General features: G+C 34.7%; 2 protein-coding genes across 2 annotated transcripts in view; one reads left to right on the top strand and one right to left on the bottom strand.

Annotated features, from left to right (window-relative positions):
- LOC110021988 (protein TSS) overlaps nucleotides 1-9,293 on the top strand; it is a gene marked incomplete in the record, with an annotated part of 50,252 nt that extends 40,959 nt beyond the window's left edge. The window contains 2 exon segments of the mRNA XM_020720739.1: nucleotides 2,478-2,549; nucleotides 9,253-9,293.
- A 1,552-nt stretch (nucleotides 9,294-10,845) lies between these two features.
- On the bottom strand, nucleotides 10,846-22,306 carry LOC110021998 (cytochrome b561 and DOMON domain-containing protein At3g61750). The gene is made up of 4 exons (XM_020720757.1): nucleotides 21,978-22,306; nucleotides 19,133-19,529; nucleotides 12,262-12,545; nucleotides 10,846-11,575 (listed from the first exon to the last, which is right to left on the bottom strand). Exons 1-4 carry the CDS (start codon nucleotides 22,179-22,181, stop codon nucleotides 11,315-11,317), a joined length of 1,146 nt encoding a protein of 381 aa, XP_020576416.1. The 5' UTR covers nucleotides 22,182-22,306; the 3' UTR covers nucleotides 10,846-11,314.
- Between the last annotated feature and the right edge of the window lie 2,141 nt (nucleotides 22,307-24,447).

Here is a 24,447-nt window from a genome sequence, read left to right as displayed (position 1 = left end):
CCCTTAGGTGAGAAGAGCGTGGGAGCTCCGAAGTGAGAACCGGTATCCTCTCAGCCTAGCCGCAGATTCAGTAAACAAGCATAGGATTAGTCAATATTCTTTGTCTGGACCAAAGGGTAAAGAATAGGTATGCTCCTATTTGGCACAATATAAATTAAACTAATTCATTTTATCCATTCACTATAATTTCTTGATAAGGAGGATGATATTCTTATATATTGAATATCACAATTAAACCCTACTTTATTTCATTAGTTATTTATTAGTTATTAAAATTATTTATTTATTTCAATTGTCTATTAGTGACAGATAAGCAAATTAAACGTCGTTGTTGTGATTAAAGTATTGTTTTTCTAAGGTCTTAGTCCGTAATTCTAAACTACTCTCTGTGGGATCGATATCTAGGACTCCATTAAAGTCCTATATTACTTGAGCGATACGTATATTTGCGTTGATAAGTGTGACTTTATAATTATTGAATATTTAATACGTCCATATTTATCTTATATTTTAAGCAGATATAAAGTCGCTGTCACTTATTCTAGCTTGATGTCAAGAATTCATTCCTAAATGGCGATCTTACAAAGGAGGTATACATGGTTGGGTTCATCCATGATCGACGTTCTACCTTAAGTTACTGTTCATTTGTGTGGGGGTAATCTGGCCACATGGAAAAGCAAGAAGCAATTTGTAGTTGGTCGGAGTAGTGCAGAAGCTGAATTTCAGTCCATATCCCTTGGAATTTGTGAAGCTATCGGGTTACGCGTCATGCTCCACAAACTACGTATGATAGTCTCCGCTATTTCACAATCGTTCTGTGACAACAAGACTGTAATTAGTATTGCTCACAACCCGGTCCAGCATGATCGCACCAAGCATGTTGAGATTGATCGTCACTTCATTAAGGAAAAAATCGAGTCTGGGGAAATTTGTATATTATTTGTGTCATTTAGTGACTAGCTTACAGATATTCTCACAAAGAATCTTCCTCGACACTGCTCAATAATACACGATACTTCAACTTGAGGGGGGGTATTAGAATATTAGAATATTAGAATATTAATATGCAGATTTCTTGCTTTTATTTACTTTTCTTTTTCCATTTATTTTGTTTTTATTTATTTCTTTACTAGTTGATCCTGTAATGGGTATTTATACCCCTCTTTGCATCTTTGCATCAATAAGATTTACTTGGGTTCTATTCTAACAGGTGGCATAGAATATTAATAGATCAATACAGATCATACAGTGTTCTTTCGACAACATGAAGGTCATACCACTATAATGATGACATCATTGTCATTGATAATAATGCGGCAGAGATTGTCCAACTAAAGGTAAGATTGAGCAATGAATTGAAGGTAAAGGATCTTGGACAGCTTAGATATTTTCTTGGGTTTGAATTGGCCCGTGGACCTGAGGGGATGGTCTTGTCTCGGAGAAAGTATGTACTAGATCTTCTCACAAAAACATACATGTTGGGGTATAAACGTATAGTCTCTTCAATTGGTCAAAAGGCGCCAAACTGAGTCTAGAGGCAGAATAATTGTTTGATTGTGAGAGGTACTAGAGATTGGTGTGTCATCTAATCTATTTGTGTCACACTCGACCCCACATCTCTTTTGCAGTGAGTGTGGTAAGCCGATACATGCATGATCCAAGGATGGGTCATATGGATGCACTTTATCAAATTTTTAGATACCTGATGAGTGCACCAGAGAAGGGGTTGATCTTTAGGAAGAATGGACTTATTGACATTGAGAGATTTTGTGTCGCTGACTGCGCGAGTTGTGCAAATGGTGCAACATGATTGAACCAAATATGTGGATATTGATAGATTCTTCATCAAGGGAAAGCTGAATAACAGACTACTGGAGTTAATTCATGTAGCCACGGGAAAGCAAGTGGCTGACTGTCTCACTAAAGGACTTAGTTCGTTAGATTTTTCTAGGTTATGTGACAAGACGGGCTTAGTGGATATCTTTTGTCCAGTTTGAGGGGGAGTGTTAAGAATTGGGCCTTATTGAGGGTCCTATTCGTAAAAAAGGAATATTGAAGAAGTCTAAAGGTTTATTTGTAAAACATTGTAATATCCTATTTAAGCCCATGTTATGAATGTACAGATAAGATTTTTGAACAATTTCTTCTATTGTACGTTACCACAGACATGATATAGAATGATCATGTAAGCATTTGATTAGTCACTTTCATTATACAGTTCTTTGGTAGATGTTTAATATGGCACATTTGCACGGACCCGCGTCAAAATGGAACTACTTCATATCCTCAAACTGTGTCGAACTACTTTATTACTAGTTATGGTTCTATTTACCTCTGTTCTAAGATTATTTATTGAATGCAACTTTAGCTCGTTTGAAAGAAACTGTTTCCAATGCTCCACAAATTATATTTTTCTAGTAAACGGCTTGTGCAGGCTAGCATTACTCCTAATTTGCTGTACTCGGTCTTACTTACAGGTGTACTTTACTAATTTGGTCTATGCAAAGTTGTTTTTTGCTGGGACAGAACTCGCCTTAATATTTAATCAGGTATGATTTCTTTCTCATGTGTAATATTTAAAAATTAAATATATATATATCTATTATCCCTGAAAAGAACCATTATGGTCTGTATTTTGAATACTTGATCGGATAATCTAACTTTAAGATTTTGATCTTCAGTTAGTCGTCTATTTTGAAAGATGCAATTTGATGAGAGGATATGAACATTACATCTGCATGTTTAATCTTTCAACATAATTGAACGCATAATACCTAGCACCTCGAGAAATTAATTTGATCATCTAGAAAACTTATCTGAACGGCTTGTATTTTTTGGCTGTTAAATAATACATTAATATGACTGATAAATATCCAATTCTTACAACTTCAACCTGTCTCAGTACCACACAATACTTGGGAAAAGCAGGCCTGTGCAGAAGAGAATTCTTTTAGTTTTCACTCTCTTTTGATAACAAAATTTGAAACCTTCGAGTGAGATATAATGTTTATTATATTAGTTGACACGGCTGTGATTTTCCCCAGGCGAGCAGCCTGTGGAAGGAAATTTCGTTGGTTGGTTCATAGCCCACCTGGTTCAGTGTTCCCGCCGACAATAGGAACGGCTAGACCTTTAGTGCTCCTATATGCCTTTTTAGGGATTAGAATTAGGGTTATTATTTCTTCCATAGCATAAATATATGGGCATAAAACCTGTTATTGGACTTCTGGCTTGGTTTTATATTATTGAAGTTTTTTTTGTCTGATTTTCCCTCTCTTTTAGAGTGCTGTAGCTTTCTCTCTCAAGCAGTGTGCATGCATCTTGATTGAGTATAGGTGGTAGATCAGCTCAGCATTCACGTACCTCATTTCTTCTAGCTGTTGGTCTTCTTTTCTTCACTATTTTCTCCAAACAGCTGCTGCTGCCCCTTGATACATCCAATGCATTTGTTTTCAACATCTCATAAGTGTCTCAACTCCATTAATTTTTAGACATCATCTAGAAAACACTAGATTCGTTCCATTTGATATCAGAACCATAAAACATTAAATCTTTAAAGATTCATTAATTTCAATTCCAACCCCTAAATCCACATAATCTATTACATCATCCTGCACAAATAACCACTCCCACCCTAAACCTAGCACCTATTCTTTAAAGATTCATTAATTTCAATTTCAAACTTCAAATTTTTATGTTTTAAGGATAATTGTTGTGTTTACAAACATGGTTTTTTTGTTTTGGTGTTATGATGTCGTGGCGGCGTGAAGCGTTGGGTCAAGCCGCGACGTTGCCGCCTCCTTCCTTTGGTCGCGACTCAACCCAGTACCGCACGCCGACACGATGTTGCAGTCTCCTCCTTCCTTCGGTTGCGGCTCCACCCATGACCACACACATCTTCTTCTTCCTCCGCACGTACACGAGCACAACGTTGAAGTTGTTTGGCCCCTTTTCTTCCTCCTCTTCAGTTGCGGCTCAATACAACACCCACATGCACGACACCGCCGCTTCTTTCTTGTGCACACTGGCACGACACAACCTCCTCAACTAAGGCTCCACTCATCTTCCTCTACTGTTTAGCAAGGTAGCAACACACAAAATCGCAATTTCCTCATCTTTCTCTTTCTGGTCACGTTGTAACGTGCACATCTTCTATGATTGGTAAGAGATCCAAGTGAGAAATGGGATTGCGACCATATACCACTTAAAGGAGACTGGACGTGGAGGTTTGATTGCGAGAACTATTGTAAGCTAACTTTAATTGTGATAATAAAAGATCCCATTGTTGTATATTTTTTCCCACATAACATCTCAACAAATTCCACAAGCTTTGGTTAACACATTCGGTTTGACTATCTATTTGAGGATGGGTTGCTAAACTAAATTGTAATTTAGCTCCTAACCTTCTCTACGAGGTCTCCATAAGTGACTTATGAACTTCATATCTCAATTAGAGATAATAGTGCAAGCTACTCCATGAAAACGTACTACATCTTTGAAGTACAGGTCGACAATATAAGGTGTATCCAATTTTTTTCTGCAAGGAATAAAATGTACTATTTCCAAAACCGTTCCACCATCACCATAATATAATCTTTGTTCTGTTGGGTTCGTGGCAAATCCACAACAAAATCTATGCTCACATAAAACTAAGGAGCTTAGGGATTTGATAATCATAAATACAATCCCAAATTCTCAAAGTTTAGGTTTTTGCCCCCTTGCACACTAGTCATCTCTTTTCTATTTTAATTGGATTACAATTACATCAGGAATTTTCTTTTAAGCCCATATCTTTTTGCTTTAGTTATGGATTCTCTTACTGGACATTCACAAGTGGATGTATCTTGGTGTATGGCTTTCACTGATGATATCCTTCTCGTGGATAAGATTAGAGAAAAAAACTCAAGAAAAAACTCAAGAAAAAAACTCAAGAAAAACTTGAATTATGGAGGTCTAAAGGCTTTCGTTTGAGTAGAACTAAAATTGAATACATGGAATGTAATTTTAGTAGTAGCTCTAGTGATAGAGCTGTAATTATGAGTGTCAAATTATTAGAAGGTGTGAATGCTTTATATATCTTGGGTTCAGTGTTCAAAGTGATGGTAATATAGATAGGGATGTTATTAGTAGAATTCAAGTTGGTTGGTTGAAGTGGAGGAATGCTTTGGGCTTATTGTGTGATAGAAAAGTACCACTTAGATTGAAGGAAAATTTTATAAATGGTGGTGAGACCTGCAATGCTTTATGCAATTGAATGTTGGCCTTTAAAAGCGAAGCATAAAACTAAGTCAATTGTTGTCGAGATGAGAATGCTTAGGTGGATGAGTGGCTTTATACTTAGAGACAAAATGTGAAATAAATATATCTGTGATAGGGTTGGTGTAGCTCCAGTGACGGACAAAGATGGTTTGCTCCAGTGATGGACAAAGGTGGCTGATTCATCTTAGATGGTTTGCTCACATTAAACGTCGATTATCTGATTATCTGATTGGGAGAGTAGATGTTTTAGATTCAACTTATGTTAAGAAAGGCAGAGGTAGACCTTGAAAGACTTGGGCATATTTTATAAAAAAATGATGATTTATTAGAATTAAATGAAAATATGACACTCTATGTGATGCAATGAAGAAAAAGGATTAATGTAGCTGACCCCACTTAATGGGACAAAGGTTTATTGTTGTTGTTGCCCATTTGACATCTCTTCACATATCGTTCCACAACTGCCTGAATATAAGACCAATTGAATGTCTTGTAGAAGGGCTAAAGTCTTGTGCCTTTCAAAGCGACCGGTTAAACCCCCATCATGGCATTTGGCTAACAAGGCTTCCCTCAAAGAACGTCGTGGTGCACACAAACAAGCTCCAAAGAAGAAACCTTCCTTGATATGGAAACATGTGATGATATCCTTGCAAGCAATTCTTTCAAATTTCTTGTAAGTCACCATCTCATTCATAAAGCTCCTTGCATATGTCAATATTCACCTCTTTGGCTTAAGGATAGCTACCACTTGATACCTGTGGCTAAGAGCATCGACCACTTGATTTGTAACACATACTTATACTTTAGGGATGAAATGAAAGGATGAATGAAATTCCATCAAAGTGGATGAGGTTCTTTTAGCTTGTTTTGGCCTTGAACATATTTCGAAGCTTCATGATTTGTAAAACGAACGAATTTCGTAAGCCAATAAGTAATGACTCCAAGGTTGGAGAGCCCTTTTAATTTATTGCCTTGACCTTTCTCAGATGCATCTCCATGCACTTGGTTACAATAAAAAACCTAAGGAAATTAATAGTAGCCACCATAAATTTACAACTTTTTGTTTACAAACAGCCGATGCATTTGTAGAACATCAAAAACCTTATATAGATATTGTAGGTGCTCAATTAGATTTTTCTTATAGATAAGTATGTCATCAAAGTATAGTATTACAAATTTTCCTAAGAAATGTTGAAACATCTAGTTCATCAAGTTCTTGAAGGTACTTGGTGCATTGGAAAGCCCAAACATTATAACAGTCTATTTATACAACCCATCAGCATCTTAAACGTTGTTTTCCATTCATCTCAAGGCTGCTTTCTTATTTGGTGGTATCCACTTCTCATGTCCACCTTCGAAAACACTAGACCCTTTTAATTGATCTAAAAGGCCATCTAGATGGGGTATCGGAAAGCGATACTTAATAGTTATGTTCGCTACTCAGCTATCGACTACATTGAAGGTAGTAGAAATATTATAATCTTCCGATAAGTCAACCTTGTAGGCATTATCATGCAACTTCTTGAGGATACTGGAAAGTCCATTTGTCTGGGTTTGAGTTTCTCAAAAGATCCCATGGGAAATCTTTCTTTTATCAATCTAATCCACACTAAATATCCCTCCTGAAAAGTCACATTCTTTTCTGGTTTTATTAGCTTGTGTTTGGTACTTTTAGTTCTACTTGGTGATCTCTTTCCCAACCTCTTCATGTAGCCTTTGAATCTTCTGTACTCTCACTAAGAATCTATATTAACCTCTGAAGTAGGAAGAAATGATACAACTCAAGTGTAGTGAGTGGACTGCGTCCATATAAAATATCAAAGAAGCTTGCACTGTAATCTGACTCATGGGCCTATTGTAGGCAAATTCGGCTTGAGCTAGAATCAAATCACATCGCTTGATTTTCTTTCCTATAAAATACCTTAGGAGATTCCCCAAACTTTTGTTCACAAACTCTGTCTGACCATCTATCTGTGGATGAGTTGCTGAGCTGAATTGAAGCTTAGTACCAAGCTTCTTCCATGAGGTTTTCCAGAAGTGACTCAGGAATTTGGTATCTCTATCCACAGTAATGGTCCTTGGTATCTAGTGCATTCTTAATATCTCACTAAAATACAGGTCAGTTATGAATGATGCATCCAGTGTCTTGTGGCAAGATACAAAATGATCTTCAAGTGTCAACCACTACCATCATTAAATCCTTATTCCATTGTCCTAGAAAGACCCACAACAAAATCCATACTAACATCCACCTTTGGAGACCTGGTATGGGTAATGATGTGTATGGTTTTGTATTTTGTCATCTGGTTTTTGCCAGATGACAAACTCTGCACTGTTGGATGCAAAGCTCCTCCACGCAGCCACAAGTTAGGACTGGAAACGACCCCACCTCCCTTCTTCCTTCTCCGATTTCTTCTGCTCTCAGTCACTTTCTTGTTCTCGCTCGTCCTCTGTAAGCTACAAACGAAAGGACCATGAGACACCCCCCTGACTTCCCTTAAACGAATTGTCTCGACGGTTATTCTATATATATATATATATATAGATTAAATTCAGTTATTACACTTAGAGGAAATCTTTCAATTTCGGTGGTTGTCCCAAAGAGAAACATGAAAAGCATTGCCCTAAAACACGACCATACAACATATATAGACCTAGGGAGACCTAGGGTAAATAAAGAGTGAACCCCACTCCTCATAGGCGGAATATCTCTGATTTGAAGGACCGGTCGGTCCCTCCTCTGCCTGAATCGAATTGGTTCAAGACGGGAGACACGACAATTGCTGCGCCTATGACGCCTCGATGCCTGCATCAGATGCCCATTATTGTTTAATTTTCATATGCTTTGATCTCCATCTTGAAATATTATGTCATCAACAGAACAAAAATAAAGGGATCATCATCAACTATAAATACATTTTCATAATTACTTATGAAGTAATTTTATCGTCAGTTCTTTACGAGAGGAAAGATTGAGAGATGCACATGAGTTCCACATCCTCGATTCCATTCAATTATTACCACTAAGAATCAGTGCATCTTGAATGTATGTACAACATTCACTGTTTCTTCATTTTTACTTTTGGCCTTGCTTCTACTTTCGTTATAATCTTTCATCATTTATTGTAGCTTTCCACAATGTGCTTTGATTTTTGTAAAGTTTATTGAAGCTTACTTCGATGAAAATTTTCTATTTACGTGAAAGTCTTGACTTTTAATTTGTCAAACCTATCTTTCTGTCTTCTACTGCTTAATCAAAAGCCCCAATATCAACTGTTAGGGCAATAGCAACTACCAAAATATGACGATGGAAGACATTATAAAGCAAATACAATTAACAGAAAGTTCTTTAGTTCCCTGATTTTTCACCTATACCTTTTACCAAATAAAGATCAAACAACCATCAAGTATCAAAGAGGGTGGCATTACTGAAACAAATGCATATAGTCTGGTGGGATCCCTAATAGCTAGCTATTGTTTTTAGGGCCATTTACATGCATACCACACAATTCTTATGTAAACTTTAATATTTACATTCATAGATATTTACATTCATAACAATCAGATGTTTAACATCATATCAAAAATACCTCTTTTATCAACTTTTTGAAGCCAAATGTACTTTTTCATGCTCAGGTTCATAGCACCAAGGTGTCGTAAATGTAAATAGCAAACTTTAGGTGGAAAAAATGTAAATTCACAAGAATTGTGTGGTATTTATGTAAATTTCTCTCCTTCTTCTCAACTTGCATATGCCGATCTTTTGCTGTTAATTTGAAGTTATATTCCAGCTTAGCTATTCCTTCTTAGTAGCCTAATTGCAGTATTTAAATTCACAAGAATTGTGTGGTATTTATGTAAATTCCTCTCCTTTTTATCAACTTGCATATGCTTTGCTGTTAATTTGAAGTTATATTTTAGCTTATCTATTCCTTCTTAGTAGCCTAATTGCAGTATCTTTCTTATTATTATTTTAAACTAAATTATTTGCAGGTTAAAGTCCTACTCTGCGGAGGTGTAGAGAGGTTGACTGTTTTGACTTCTTTTTGTTAACTCGAGAATTAGGTTCAATTCATTGATTGACTTTTCAAATCTCACTTTGACTAAATAAGAGTGTAATGTCTCAAATGAAGATGTGATCTTTGCGACTTGCATTTGCTGAGTTCCATTTAATATAGCTTTTAGTAATTTAAAATTTTAAAAAATTGATTTTTTTTTCATCAAAATCAAGTTAATCTGAAACTAGGCATGATGCATGTAGTATTGTGGTTATAGGGGTATATTGGTAAATCATTTTTTTCGGATTAGTTACTGTTTCTGATTGGTTAATAATATCTCTGTTTAATTCATTTTGGAATTTTACATTCATGCCATTTAGTTTCTATCAATTTATATATCATGGATGCAAAAGTGTATTCACGTTTTTATAAGCCATTCATGCCATTTAGTTTCTATCAATTTATATATCCAACATGTAAGCTTCAGATTTTATATGCTTATGGATGAAAAAGTGTATTCTCGTTTTTATAAGTTGTAAATATGTAAAATAAGGTTTTGGTGTCTGGCATGTAAATACATTCAGATTTGGTGGCATGGATGTAAATGCACCAATCATCTTTTATTTACCAGGAATGGTTGTTGTTTAGGTGCGCATTTTCTGTTCGGACTCCTGACGTAGTTCTACGTGCCCCATAGGTTATTCCTGAGTTATTTTCAGGTTATTTTTTGGTCATTTTCAATAGTCCTGAAATAGTCTGCTGTCTTTATTTTTGGGTTATTTTTAGGTTATTTTGGTATTTTTGAAAATAATTCAGAAATAACTTCAACCGCACGTAGAGCTATATCAGGAGTTCACACAGAAAAATTTTTAATTATGTAGAGCTTTTGATTAATATGCCAGCTCCTTGTAAATTAATTTTTCAATATTATTAATTTTATTTGTTGTATAAATATTTTATGAATTAAATTTGCAACTATTAAAAAAGAGCTTTTGATTAATATGCCAGCTCCTTGTAAATTAGTTTTTCAATATTATTAATTTTATTTGTTGTATAATATTTTATGAATTAAATTTGCAACTATTAAAAAAAAAAAAGTAAACTTCATTAACTAAAAAAAAACTGTAGTTAGAATTGAAAATAAAAACAATTTTTTTAATATTTAAATTAACAATCTCATTCTCATAAATCAATTTCATGATGGGTAGCATGGTAATTAGGCTATTTAGTCATATATAATTAGGCTAATAAATGATTATTAACAATTTGATATCTTATTAAAAATTTGAGCACTAATTATGAGAATTAGGCAGTTGTTCCAGTTAATTAGATGAACAAGTCAGTTGTTAACACGGTTCTAAATTAGTTGAATTAGTCAGATAACTCTGATCAATCAACTAATTAATTATTAGGATAATATGTTTTAAGGATCTTTTTTGTTTTATAATAAATTAATATCTAATTAATTATTTATTATTTTTAACTAAAATTTAAGTCGACTATTTTATTAGTTTAATTAGTCATTAATGGATGATTAGGATACTAACTAACAAATTAGTAAGAAGAACTTGATTTTGATGAAAAAAAATTCAAAACCAAAAGAACAAATAGAAAAGTCAAATCTAAACCAAAAAGCCATGGTCAAGGGGCCATTTGGTAGCCTGCATTACAGGTATAATGTAAATCAAATAGTGTAAGATTTTGAAGAACTTTAAATTCACTATTTACACACAAGTTGCCTCTGCTACGACTTCCGGTCGTTTCTACCATCGTCCGATGCCGGTATTACAATGATTTCATGTTATCATAAATCAAACACAAAAATATAATATCAAACTTTTATTTTACATCTAATCAAACAACTCTAAAGTATCTCAAATGCACTAGCAAACAATGAGATTCATCATTGCTTCCTCAAACATCGACCAACACGCCATAATTACAGAAGCAAAGGAAGCAGAAAGAGATCAGTTGTGTAGATTGATTGTTAAGTACTGATCTAAGGCAAATTATAACAGAGAAGAATTATCCACCTTTGTTTCAGAGCTCTGCATCAGTTAAGAAGGTGGTGCAGGTACAGATTTCCTTGATAATCTGCCCCATAGCATGATCTCTCCAAAGATGCAAGCTAACAAGATGATTGAGAGGTTAAAGCCATACCCAACCTTCCATGGTGTTCCTGCTTCTCCAATTCTGATGCCAAGAATAATATTGATTGCTGAAAAGAAGAGCAGAAGCCTGCCAACCCAATGGTGGTACCAATTCCAATACCTGCGGATCTTCGAGTCCTTGTCGGGGCGAACGAAAAATGCAAGGACCTGTGTTGTAGGCCATCAAGTTGAATAAGAAGCATGTTAAGCAGGTATACAAATAATAGAAGGTAAGGCCCTTTGCAGTCATTTGTAATATCTGAAGATGTGACTGGAAAGCATAAATGAAAATTTAAGTTATATATTATCTGTCTAGAGTAGTGGCGTGCATTATTTGGTCAAAACTAAAAAATTGAACCGAACTGAACAAGTTTAGTTTCAAAAATACATTTTGATTTTGGTTTTTTAAATCTCAATATCTGATGTTTGTCTTTTGGTTCGGCTTTAATTTTCATTTAACTGAAGAAATTGAATAATCAAAAGATTCAAAATTAAATGGAGGATTCATGTGAAATTAAATTAATATTATACATATAAGGTGTGTGATTCTTGATGTTTGTTCGTAACCGGACTCCAACTAAAACTAAATTTCAATTTGTTCATAACCGAACTATTTAAACCAAATTAACTTTTGGTTTGGATTTATTAAAATTTTGATTGATTTAGTTTTTCTTCGGATTTCGGATTTTGGTTGCAATAGATTTGACCAATGTGAAAACCGATCCATCCAAACCGACTGAATGCTCACCCTTAGTTTGGAAGAATATAGAACAAGTGGAGGGATGCAAGAGATAATATTTAAACAGGTTGAAGTCAGTTGTGAAGAAATGTAATAGAAAGCCATTTTTACAGACCTGAAGGATGCCGAGCACCAGTAGAAAGATGCCGATTCCTCGGTGAACTGTAACATTTGCATGTATTTTGTTGTACAGTGAGATTCCAGTAAGCACAGCAGCAAGCCCGAAGAGAAATCCAGCAAACTGGAAGGCTATATGAAGTTCAAACCAGGGGACATCCCAATCTCTACAATATCTTGCAATCATTGCACCGATAGGGAGTAGCACACCCCAGCCAATTATGGCTAATGCGCCATGGTTCCTTTTCAGTTTATAGGGATATGTGGAACCAGATGAAGAACCTGTAACACAAATTTGCACATTTAAAAGATAAGAAATGCTTTTGAATGCTGAAGTAGGACACAAATAAGCTGGTTTGCATGATAAGTATGAGCAAGTTTTGAACAGCATCAACAAATAGTACTTATCATATTGTGAATATAAACAGCTTGTATGTAAAAAACAATAATTTATATGAACTCGACACCCTTGACGGTGTCATAAATATGCCATCACATACAGGAGCGTATACAGCAAATGGTTGGGCACCAAGTAGCTACTTAGTATACAAATCTTGAGAGCGGAATGTCAAATATATAGGTCAAACATTAGTGTATACTTGAGATATTTTTCGGCAATATTCAGCATTACTTGCATCTACTGCTAGTACTGAGAGTGCCTATGCATCAAGATTAGAATGGTGATGAGGGATGGAAGATTGAGTTATATAAAGTCATTGCTAAACTCTACTAACTTACGCTCAATATTATCTAGATGTGCTTATATTAAGATAATTTTTATTCAATATATTAGTTTTTTTATAAATATATGTTTTTTTAATGAAATATTAGTATTATGAATTATGTCTTATTCGTAATATTGCTTCTGAATCAGTAAAATTACAGTTTTTTTTGTCATTGTGATGTCAATAGTTTAATTTTGTTGTTAACTTTGCTGTTAACTAAAATTCATAAAAGAGCCTATTTGGCATTAAAACTTTGCTGTTAACTTATAGAACACTGAAATATTTAACATCACATTAAAAAAAATAAGTAATTTTTAAAGGAAGATTTACATAAATACCACTTAATTCCATGTATTTACATATCTAACACCCTGAACGTTTACTTTTACATTTTATGTGATATGAACGATTTGAGTGGCATAAATGTAAAAAGTAAAGTTATGTCAATAGATAGAACTTGGGTTGTGGTATCTAAATGCCCCCATTTTTTAAGGAAACACACATTTTCATAGAAGTTTTTTGTTATGAGAGTAAAATGCGAAAATGAAGAAATTCATACAACAACAATCAAACACAAAAGATTTACGTGGTTCGACGTTAAGTTGATTCGCTTACGTCCACGAAGAGAAAGATTTCACTAGTACCAGATGCGAGAAAGAAAAAAACTAGGTGTTACAACTCGCACTTCTCACCATATATATCTCATAAGTCTTAAGTTCTTTTTATAGAGAAAAACTAGGGCATGCAAGTAAATAAAGCTAAAGGACAAAATTGCCCCTAATTAAATACAAGTCATAAATACAACAATCTTCGTCTCATATCTTACTTCCAGATAAGTAAGAGATGACCAAATGAGCTCCAAACTCCAATTCAGCTGCATCAAGATGGTTCTCTACATATCCCCCTCCCGAAAGTATCAAGTCTCGCGTAATTCTTCAAAAAGCCCGACTGGGCAATCAATCCTGAGCTCGGATTTTCACTAAACTTCTAAAATAGGTGATCTTTTGGACTGTTAATACCTTTGTGAGCATGTTCGTTGGATTCTCCTTTGTTTCTATCTTCTTCAACAAAATTTTCCAGCCATCAATCAAGTCATGAACACAGTGGTACCTCACATCAATGTGCTTGGTTCGAGCATGATAAACTGGATTTATGACCTAAAATATTACACTCTGACTATCAGAGAACACCATTAGAAACTTCTAATCAACTCTCAAGTCATCCAATAGGCACTGCATTCATATTGCTTCCTTCATCGCTTTCGTGATTGTCATATACTCAGTCTCCGTAGTAGACAAAACAACAATAGACTAAAGAACCGACCTCTAACTAATTGAACCTCCAGCCAATATGAATAAATATCTAGTCGTAGACCTTCGTCTAGACATATCAACTGCATAGTCTGAGTCAGTGTAGGATATACTCAGTCTCCGTAATAGACAAAACAACAATAGACTAAAGAACCAACTTAAAACTGATTGGACCTCCTGCCAATATGAATAAATATCTAGTCGTAAATCTCCATCTAGACATATCACCTACATAGTCCGAGTTAGTGTAGGATACATAAATCTGTAATAGACGACTGTCTCCCAAACACCAAGTCAACATCAATTGAACCCTTTAGATACTTTAGATAACTCTTAACAACTTGTCAATATTTTCTTCATGGATCATGCATGAACCTGTTCACTACACCAACTGTTTATGCAATATCTGGTCTAATACAAATCATGACACACATAGGACTGCCCACTACACTAGTATAATGAACCGATTGCATATATTTCCTTTCTTGGTTATCTTTAGAACACTGATATGAGGTCAACTGATAGTGAGATGCAATGGTACTCGTCGTCTTGCTCGAGTCATCAACCCCAAATTTCTTCAGCACTTTCCGAACATAAGCTCCTAGCAAAAGCCAAACCATTCAAGCTGCCTTTTCCATGAGAATCTCCATGCCAAGTATTATGCAAGTTTCACCCAACTTCTTCATTTCAAAATATTTGGACACTTGATTCTTCATCTTATCAATCTCAACCTGACTAGTAGATGCAATTTATATATCATCAATATATAGAAGCAAGTAAATAAACTGATCGTATGCCAACTTTTTGAAATATGCACAATGATCATACTGACTCTTCGTGTACTCATATCCCCTCATGAACTGATCATTTTTTTTTATACCACTGTCGTGGTGACTACTTGAACATATACAAAATAGGAATGCAACCTTCACATCGAGTTGTTCCAAGATCAAAATATATTGTGTTATAGATGCTAAGAGAACATGGATTGAAGAATGTTTGACCATTGAGGAGAACACTTCGTCATAACTAATCTCTTTTTGTTGCTCAAATTCCTCAACCACTAATCTTTCCTTGTTCCGCACATCAGCTCCATGAGATCCTTCCTTCTTTTCAAACACCGATTTGCACTCGATGGCTTTCCTTTCAAGAGAAAGCTTCACCAACCTTCAAGAATCATTCTTTTGAAGAAACTCTCTCTTCATCCATTGCCGCTCTCCAAAGGTCGTAGTCTGAGCTCGTCATCGGTGCTTTGTAATGAAAAAAAATTTCTACCTCTGTGACTGAAAGTGCAAATACAAAGCGATACATCGACCAAGCTGGTTTTGGGAGATTTTAGCATATGTTCTTCCTCCTAGATTTTTTTGGGGCTCTCATTCTCAACATCTTCTTCTACCTCCTTCTGATCAGTATCAACATATACCTCCTGAGTTGTAACGAAAACATGTATTTGAGTCGGAGTAGAAGAATTCTGTGGAACAAATGAAGTTGCATCAAACTCCAACTTCTGTTGCATATCTGCGGTTCCATTAAAACTCTCCACCTACTTTGAGTCCTGATTTTTCAACAAGCTTGCATTGCAGAATATAACTTCCTTGCTAATGACAACTTTCCTTTCTGATTGATTATACAACTCGAAGCTCTTGACTCCACATCTAAAGCCAATAAAGATTGTCGACTTCTTTGCTCATTGTTCCAGTTTATAATTTTGCACGTGGTAGTAAACTGGATAACCAAACACTCTCATGTGCTCATAATATCTACCAGGATGCCCTGACCACATCTTCTTTGGGTTCTTCTTCCTAATAGTTGCAGAAGGCAAATGGTTCACCAAGTGACATTCATAATATATGGCCTTGACCCAATAGACTCTATTTAACCCAACATTTGATAAAAAACACCGAACTTTCTCCACCAAAGTCCGGTCCATCCTCTCTATCACCCCGTTTTGTTTTGGTGTCTCTCAAATCTTGAAGTGATGCTCTATCCCAATTCTCTTGCAATCTTGCAAGAAAGCATCTGAAGTGTATTTGCCCCCATTGTGATTTGATACAACAGATTTTTTTATCAGTTTGAGTCTCAATCCACTTCTTCTAAGTCATGAAAATCTCCAACACTTCGTTTTTAAGTTTCATGGTATACATCCAAACATACTTGCATTAATCATCAATAAAAGAGACAATATATTTGCTCGATGAATGATGTTGTCTTCGTTGAGCTCCAAACATCTCTGTGAACATGCTCTAATATATTTCTTATACTGTGAATGACGGTGTCAAAATTTGCTCATGTCTTCTTAACAAATACACAATATTCACAAAAATCAAGCATGCAGATGCTCGCTCCTTTGATCAATCCTTTCTTCACCAAAGCTTGAAGTGAAGCCTCTCCAGCATGAGCTAGCCTCATATGCCACAACAAAGTAGTGTCAGAAAAATTATCAGCAACAGTAGTCATTTCAATCATTGTACTACCCTGAAGATAGTAAAGATTGTGATGATAAACTCCCTACATAAAAACCATTATTCCACGACATATCCTTTAAACTCCTACCTCAATACTTACCTTGTAGCCCTTGAACTCTAAAACCCCAACAGACAGCAAATTCTTCGTGATATCTAGAAGATATTTAATATTAGTGAGCTTTCACACAGTATTATCATGCATCCTGATAAAGATACTCCCTACACCAATAGTACGGCAAGTTTGATCACTACTACACCACTATTTAACTCCTTGCACGTACAAAAGCCTCCTGGGACAAATGTGATAGGTAGCACCTGTGTTCAAAATACAACATGAATTTTATGAAAACAAACTGTGAGAAATTGCAGATAACGATACATCTGAATCCGCCTCTTCACATCTTTCCACACTGATATTGATTTTTGTCTCGCATGCAACATTTTTTCCCTTCTCCTTCAACTTCAGAATCTTTCTTCCAATGATCAGTCTTAAACAAAAAATACATTATTTTTTTTCAATATGGCACCCACGAGACTTGCCCCGCTTTTAAGAAGTGTATTCGTTGTCACCTTTCTTCTTCAAATATTTTTTCTTCTTCTCAAAACTGTCGCATTATATGTGTAAGTGTCTTAGCTAACTACATCTTTGTGAACTTCTTGTCAAATCTTTTTTCTTCTTCTCAAATCAGTCACATTAGATGTGTAAGTGTCTCAGCTGATTACATATTTGTGGACTTTTTGTCCCTTCGAAGGAACTCATGATTCAACAATGTCTGAGTCACTTCGTCATAATTCAATATCTCATTCTCATGAATGAGTGTCATAGTGAAATTTTCATACTCATCTGGGAGTAAATTCAACAGAATGAGTGTTTTATCTTCATCTCCAACCTCCTCATCAAAATTTAACAAATCTGCTAACAATTTTGTGAAATCATTCAAGTACTTATCAATAGTAACCCCCCATCTCATTTGAAATTTATAGCGTTGACGCTTCATATAGAGATGTTTATACATGCTCCTCATATGATATTTATACTACAACATCTTCCACAAGTTTTCTGCAGAAGTCTTCATCATCAACCTATATTTGATATCCTGAGTCAAACAATTTTGAATCAATTTACAATCACTCTGGTTTTCAACATCAACCAATTTCTCTCTATCATCTCTTCACAGCATTGCTTGTTATTCAGGGCATTCTCTAGATTCAGAGAAAACAATACATCCATTACACATCGGCCCATGCCTAAGTTTCATTTTTCATCAAATTTCGTTATATCAATTTTGGTGGGATGCATAACCGTTTGATGAATCGATTTTTTCAGTGTTATAGTAAACATTGAAGAATCTAACATCATGCTAAATCATTGATTGATCCAATGTTGAAATTTTTTTTTCAAAAAAATTTCTCTAACAGAATACTAGAAAAAAAAAACAAAAAAAAAAATCACCTAAAAAAAAATAAATTTCAGAAATATATATATATAACAGAAATATATATATTTATGAAATTACAGTTCCTGAATCGGAATTCCCTTAAAACTGAAATTCCTTCTGCCTTTTTAAAAAAATTTCCTTTCCTCTGTTATCCACACAACCCACGCGAAGCTTCCTCTCCTGTACCACCAGATCCAGCAACCGGACTGCCTGAGCTAGCCAGACCTCGTTGGAGCCCGTCGTCCGACTGCCGGAACCTCTGTCGCTGGATGTCCTTCTGCCGGACCACACTAAACTTCGCCGGAACCGCGCCGAACGGCGTCTGTTCCACGCTGGAGCCGCCGCCGGCTCCTGTCTAAACATCGGAACCACCGCCTGAAACCGCCGAATCTGTGGGCAAAGAACCTACGACCACCTGCTGCAAAAAAAACTCCTACAACGCCTGCTGGATTTGCTACATTCGAAGTCGAATCACGCTCCGATGACGAACCCAAACCTCTAATACGAGAAAAAAATACAAAAATATCAACTTAATTCGCCTATGTCAACTCAACGGGAAGGAAGATTTCACTAGCACTAGCACTAGCACTAGATAAAAAACAAAGCTAGAAATTACAGCTCCTACACATCTAAACATACATCTTTCATAAGCCAGAAGTCCTTTTATAAAGAAGGATTAGAATATATAAGTACATAAACTCATAAAGATAAGATTGCCCCTAATTTAGAACAAGCCATGAAGACAACATGTTTTGATGTGAACATAACACTTAACTATTATATAATTAAATATGAAAACTTCGTTGTTAGATAAGTAAACACATAAGAACTACACGGTATATATGTAAATTCTCAAAATAGAAGGTATCTCGGACAATCATTTTAGTGGCAAAAACTTGACAAAAGTGTAATTGAGGAAAAATAACACACCTGCTGAGAAATCGAAGTTAATGGACACTTTATCATCATGCTTTGTGAGGTGAAAACCATTTGGGGTTTCAGTCGCAAAGGCAAAGAGGAGCTTCTTCTCGGCAACAGGAGCTAAGAATTTCAACTGAAATGCAAAATAGATGCTGGAACCGTAAAGAAGAACGGCAGGCTTAACGGCAGTTCGCAGCAAACGGCCCTCATTTACAAGAACCTGAGAAGAAGACTGGCCGCGGAGATAGAACTGTCTGATATGTGCTTTGCCTGCTCTTCCAATCCAGCCAACCATCGCACTGGAGCCAACCATTAGTCCATCATTGGAAAATCCCATGCCAACCCAGCCGGAGGTATAGGGAGCAGAGAGCACGATGGTCAGAATGTTATCTGGACGCTGGGAGTACTGCAGCATTTGTTGCTTAAAATTAGAATGTTTATGGATGACAACGGCATACAAAAATTTAAGAGAGGGGACAGTAAAAATATATATATATATATAGGAGGAAAGTGTTCTCATATCTTTCTAGGCAAAGAAGAAGACGCCTTGAGTGCGACGAAGCCGAAGGAGATGAAGTTTTTTGTGTGCTTCCTATGCAAAGGAAAGGGAAGCGGGCGGCTAGTGTGCGGTGTCGTCCGAGCTTGTTTTGGGCGACGAAAAGAGGAAGAAGAAGGAGCGGGTCTGCATGGAGGGGGTTCGACCAAAGGAGGAGACGGAACCTCAAAGCCAAGCAACAAAAGATGTCGGGGAGGAAGGACGAAGCTTGTGCGCTAAAGTGTGGGAAAAAGGCTTGGGTGAAGGACCCGAATTAGCGAGCCCGAGCTCACCCCGTGCTCTGTTCTTTAAAAAATACCAATTTGGCTCATTTATATTTCAACCATAAAATTTATTCGTGCTCGGCTCGTTTGTTTAACGAGACGAACATAAGTTATTTGCGAACGAAGAACCGTTTGAACAACCTTAGTCATGTAGCAGCAGTAAGATATTAAGGATAAGAAAAATATTTAAATTTTATTATATACATTAAAACATCATTTGGCTTGTTTATATATCAATAACAAAAAAAAAATGTTTAGGTTCGTCTTGGTTGCTTAGCGAACGAATCAAAAACGAGCTTCTTAACGAACCGAACACAAACTATTCGCGAACAACTAACCGTTTTGACAGCCCTAGCCCAAACTGAAGGCTTTAAGAAATATTAGGATAATTTTTTTTACTTTGGGATTTTAACTTTTATTGAAGTTCATTAATTATTATTTATGAAATAAAAATCAGAAATTTAAAAGTACTAAAAACACGGAATCTTTGAATTGGATTGAGAAAAGTTGGCCACATTAGATGTAAGAGTTTGGAGTTTTCTTGATGTAAGTTATTTTATTTCACTAATAAAATGTTCTTAAGTTATATTAAATTCTATGAATTAATATCAAACAGTTGATTTAAAGGATAAGGGAGATCAAGATCAAAGTTTATGCAAAAGAAGAGGGGATAGGAGGTATAGTTCGAGTTTGCTTTTATTAATTTTATTAAAGAAAAATTTTATTTTTTCAATATTTATTTATGTTGGAAATGTAAGAAATAATTTATAAGCAAAACAATAGATTAAAGAATTTGTAAATGATCATTTCATAAGGTGAAATGAATGCGAGTATTTTTACTTTTAAATTATTGTAATAATATTATTTTTCTACTAAATCACGTATATCACAATGATATTAGTCAAAATACATTAGTACTATAAGTAGAATATATTTATTCATCCTTACTAATCAAAATAATCATATAAGAAAAGAAATGTTAAGGAATTAAAAAAGAAAATTGTTGAATGATAATTAGAATGTAAATGAAATGATTTATAGTATGTTTGCATGTACATATAGCTATGATAGAATCACGACTTTATGATACTAACAAGTGAATGCTAAGATACATGAGCATGTAATTAGAAAAAGATATTGATTGTGATATCCTTAATTGATACAATTTTGGACGATACTTCTATGATAATTGTATATAAAATAATAATGATATTAAATGATAATGTAAGATATAATTAAATATTTTGATCGATCATATTCATAAATATAAAATGCCAAATGCTATTATACTGATTTAGTAAAAATCTAAATGACATTCATATTATTTTATTTTTTCATTGTGTTATTATAGTTTAGGAGTAATGATATTCACTTATTTGTTAGCTCGTTTTATTTTAAAATAAAATTTAAAATTTAAAATTTCAACGTAAGAAAATGAGTAATAGAGAAGGAAATATACACAAAAGATGTAAACAACCAAAAGGTAAATTCAATTGTATTACTCCAATTTAATAGACTATTTCACTTTGTTCAGATTATAAATTATTAGTTATCGAAAATGGGGAAAAAAAAAGTAAAGATTTAGTTCAAATAAAGCGTATTAAAGATGAAAATAAATAAAAAATATTTTACTTAAATAAAGATATTCAACATAAGTGGGTGAGCTATTTTGATAAATTTTTCAATGATTTTTCTGAAAATATGATGAGCTTCCGTGATCTTAATATTGTCAATAATATTAAAATATTTTATTTTTAACATCACATTAGTAAAAAAGAAATTGTGAAAAATCAGTTGGACCACACCTGATGATATCCCAAATCAAAATTCATAGTAAAATCCAAATCCATAATTTTCATTTTTATCAAATTTTCAATAGTCTAATCCTCACAAGCAAAAATACATTGGTTCCGTGGTTAAAAAAATCACTAATTTGTAAATATCATGAAGCGTAAATACAGGCTCTAAAAATTGACACACCCGAAGGGAATCAATCTAACTTCTAGGTTTAAGCTACAAAGGACAAGGACATTACCCTTAGGATGAAGCTGTTCCAGATGGCGCGGCAGGTGAAAACGGAGGCATTGAACGGAGGGGGGAGAAGAATGGCCACATCGGAGTTGCAGCTATCGAACTGACCGCTTGCGGTGGATATCACGGCCGCGAAGGCAATAATGGCGGCAAGGAAATCGCCGGCGGCCATCCGAACCAGTATGGATCTGGAACCGGAGCAGAGCATCGCGAAGGAGTTGGAGGGGTTCTCATTTAGAAGAAGAGGGAAAAAATTAGGTTTCGGGAGAAAGGGAGATGAGAGTGAAGCGGTTGTTGGGTTGCCGTCGCTTGCGCTTTAAGGCAGAGCAATTTTAAGATGCTGGTTGCAGGAGTTGGCGGGAGCCTGTCTCGATTATGGCTAAAAATATTACATCACTACCACGCACGTAAAAAAAACGTGCATAGCCAATCAAATCACGTCACGACATCTCGTGCGACAGAGCAAAAAAAATGTCGCAGTAACACGGGGAATATTCCCCCCTGTGTTATTCATTTGTTATTGTGCGTTATTCATGTGTTATTGCGTGTTAATCATGAGTTATTGATGTGTAATTGTGTTATTATAACCCCAAGAATATTATCAAGACACAATAACACATGAATAGTACACAATAACACTTGAATAACACAGGAAATATTCCCGACAGAGAGAAAAACGGCGCAGTAACTCAGAGGAATATTCTCTCTCTTGTTATTCTAATGTTATTATGTGTTATTCATGTGTTATTATGTTATTATAACACCAGGAATATTCCCATGACATAATAACACATGAATAACACGAAGGGGGGAATATTCTCCGTGTTACTACGCCATTTTTTTTATGTGTCGCGCGGGGTATCGTGGCGTGATTTCATTGGCTACGCACGTTACTTTACGTGCGTAGTACTGATGTAATATTAGCTTTTCCGGTTTTTTTGAATGATGGGAGGAGGGTTAATTATATTAGGTTTTCTTAAGCTGTTTAAATCTTGAGAAAAAAAAAACATTTGATTGGAAACTTAGGGGTTTTAATAGACTCGTTTGAAATTGCTCATGATCTAAATCGACTCATGTTTGTCTAAATCGTCTCATGTTTGAAATTATCTCGTGAATAGTATGTTTTTGTTCGGCTCGAAATCGAGTCGATAAAATTAATTCATAAAAATAGATGTAAAGTATTGAAATTAACCCCCTGCTGCACAAAAAAAAAAAAAAAAAAAAAAAAAACATAACTACAATACTACACAAGTTATTATAATTTAAACTTAGATATAAATATATATAACATATAATTATATAAATAATAAATATGATATATTATTATATAAATAATTATATCCATTTTTTTTTAATTTCGAGCAAAACAAGTCGAACAGAGCGAACAAAGAGTTGTTCGTGTTCGACTCGATTATAATTCGAGCTTAAAAAATTGTTTGTGTTGGGCTCGTTTACTCAACAAACGAGCCGAGCACGAGCTGTTCACGAACAACGAACTTTTTTGACAATCGTATTTGTTAAATTTATCTATGAATTTAACTTAAATCGAGTCAAACATAAAAAATAAAAATTAAATTCAACGATTTGTTAAATCAAAATTTCTCTCGTTTCGTCTCTCTTCCTTACATTCTATTTACTTTATGATATAAATCCTAATTTTTTAAATCCAGTGACGGGAATGACGGGGTTTCTTTACAAGACTTGTTCGGTCATCGCTCATCATCACGCAGAGGATTTGATAAATCTGAATTTTCTAGATTTGTTAAATCATATTTAACATAAAACCTAGTCACAACCAAACACCGCCTTAGTATATATTAATTTCTAGGGACATATATAGACCTACGAAAGACATTTATATATATATACATTACATATCTAATGCAGAAACATTCATATTTATATGCATACCACTAGAATTTTTAATATCACATCATTAAAAAAAAAAAGGCACTGTCACTATTTTATTAAAAATGAAATACACAATTTCATACTAAGCTATATGACACCAAAATAGCAAGGTTGTGAAGATCGGACATCGAACCCAAAAAAAATAAAGGTTCAAAGTTGGCTTGTTGAGCTAGGGTTAAACCAGAGATTGATCCGAATGATGTAATAAATATATAAAATATTTCACTATAATTTAAATAATAGTGTAATTATATATTAATATAATTTTTTTATCGATTGAACAAATAATATATCAATTTAGGACAATATTTTTTTAATATTTTGAATAATATTCTAAATAAAAATTTAAGACATTCTATTTTCTCTATTTTTAATTTGGATATCTTATTTATGACCCTCCGATCAAAATCAAATGATTAAAATTGGTTGGACACTATTTACACCAACCAATTTTTTAAAAATCGGAGCGAGTTCAACCCTGGATCTCTGTTTCTAACCAATTCAATCTTGGTTGTATGCAGAAACGGTTCTGAATTTGGACCGAGCCAATTGAACGACACCCG

The sequence above is a fragment of the Phalaenopsis equestris genome, unplaced genomic scaffold, assembly GCF_001263595.1.
Source record: "Phalaenopsis equestris unplaced genomic scaffold, ASM126359v1 Scaffold000160, whole genome shotgun sequence".
Taxonomy (NCBI): Eukaryota; Viridiplantae; Streptophyta; class Magnoliopsida; order Asparagales; family Orchidaceae; genus Phalaenopsis; species Phalaenopsis equestris.
Note: the sequence above shows the minus strand (reverse complement) of the source record. Positions and strands in the feature narration are given on the sequence as shown.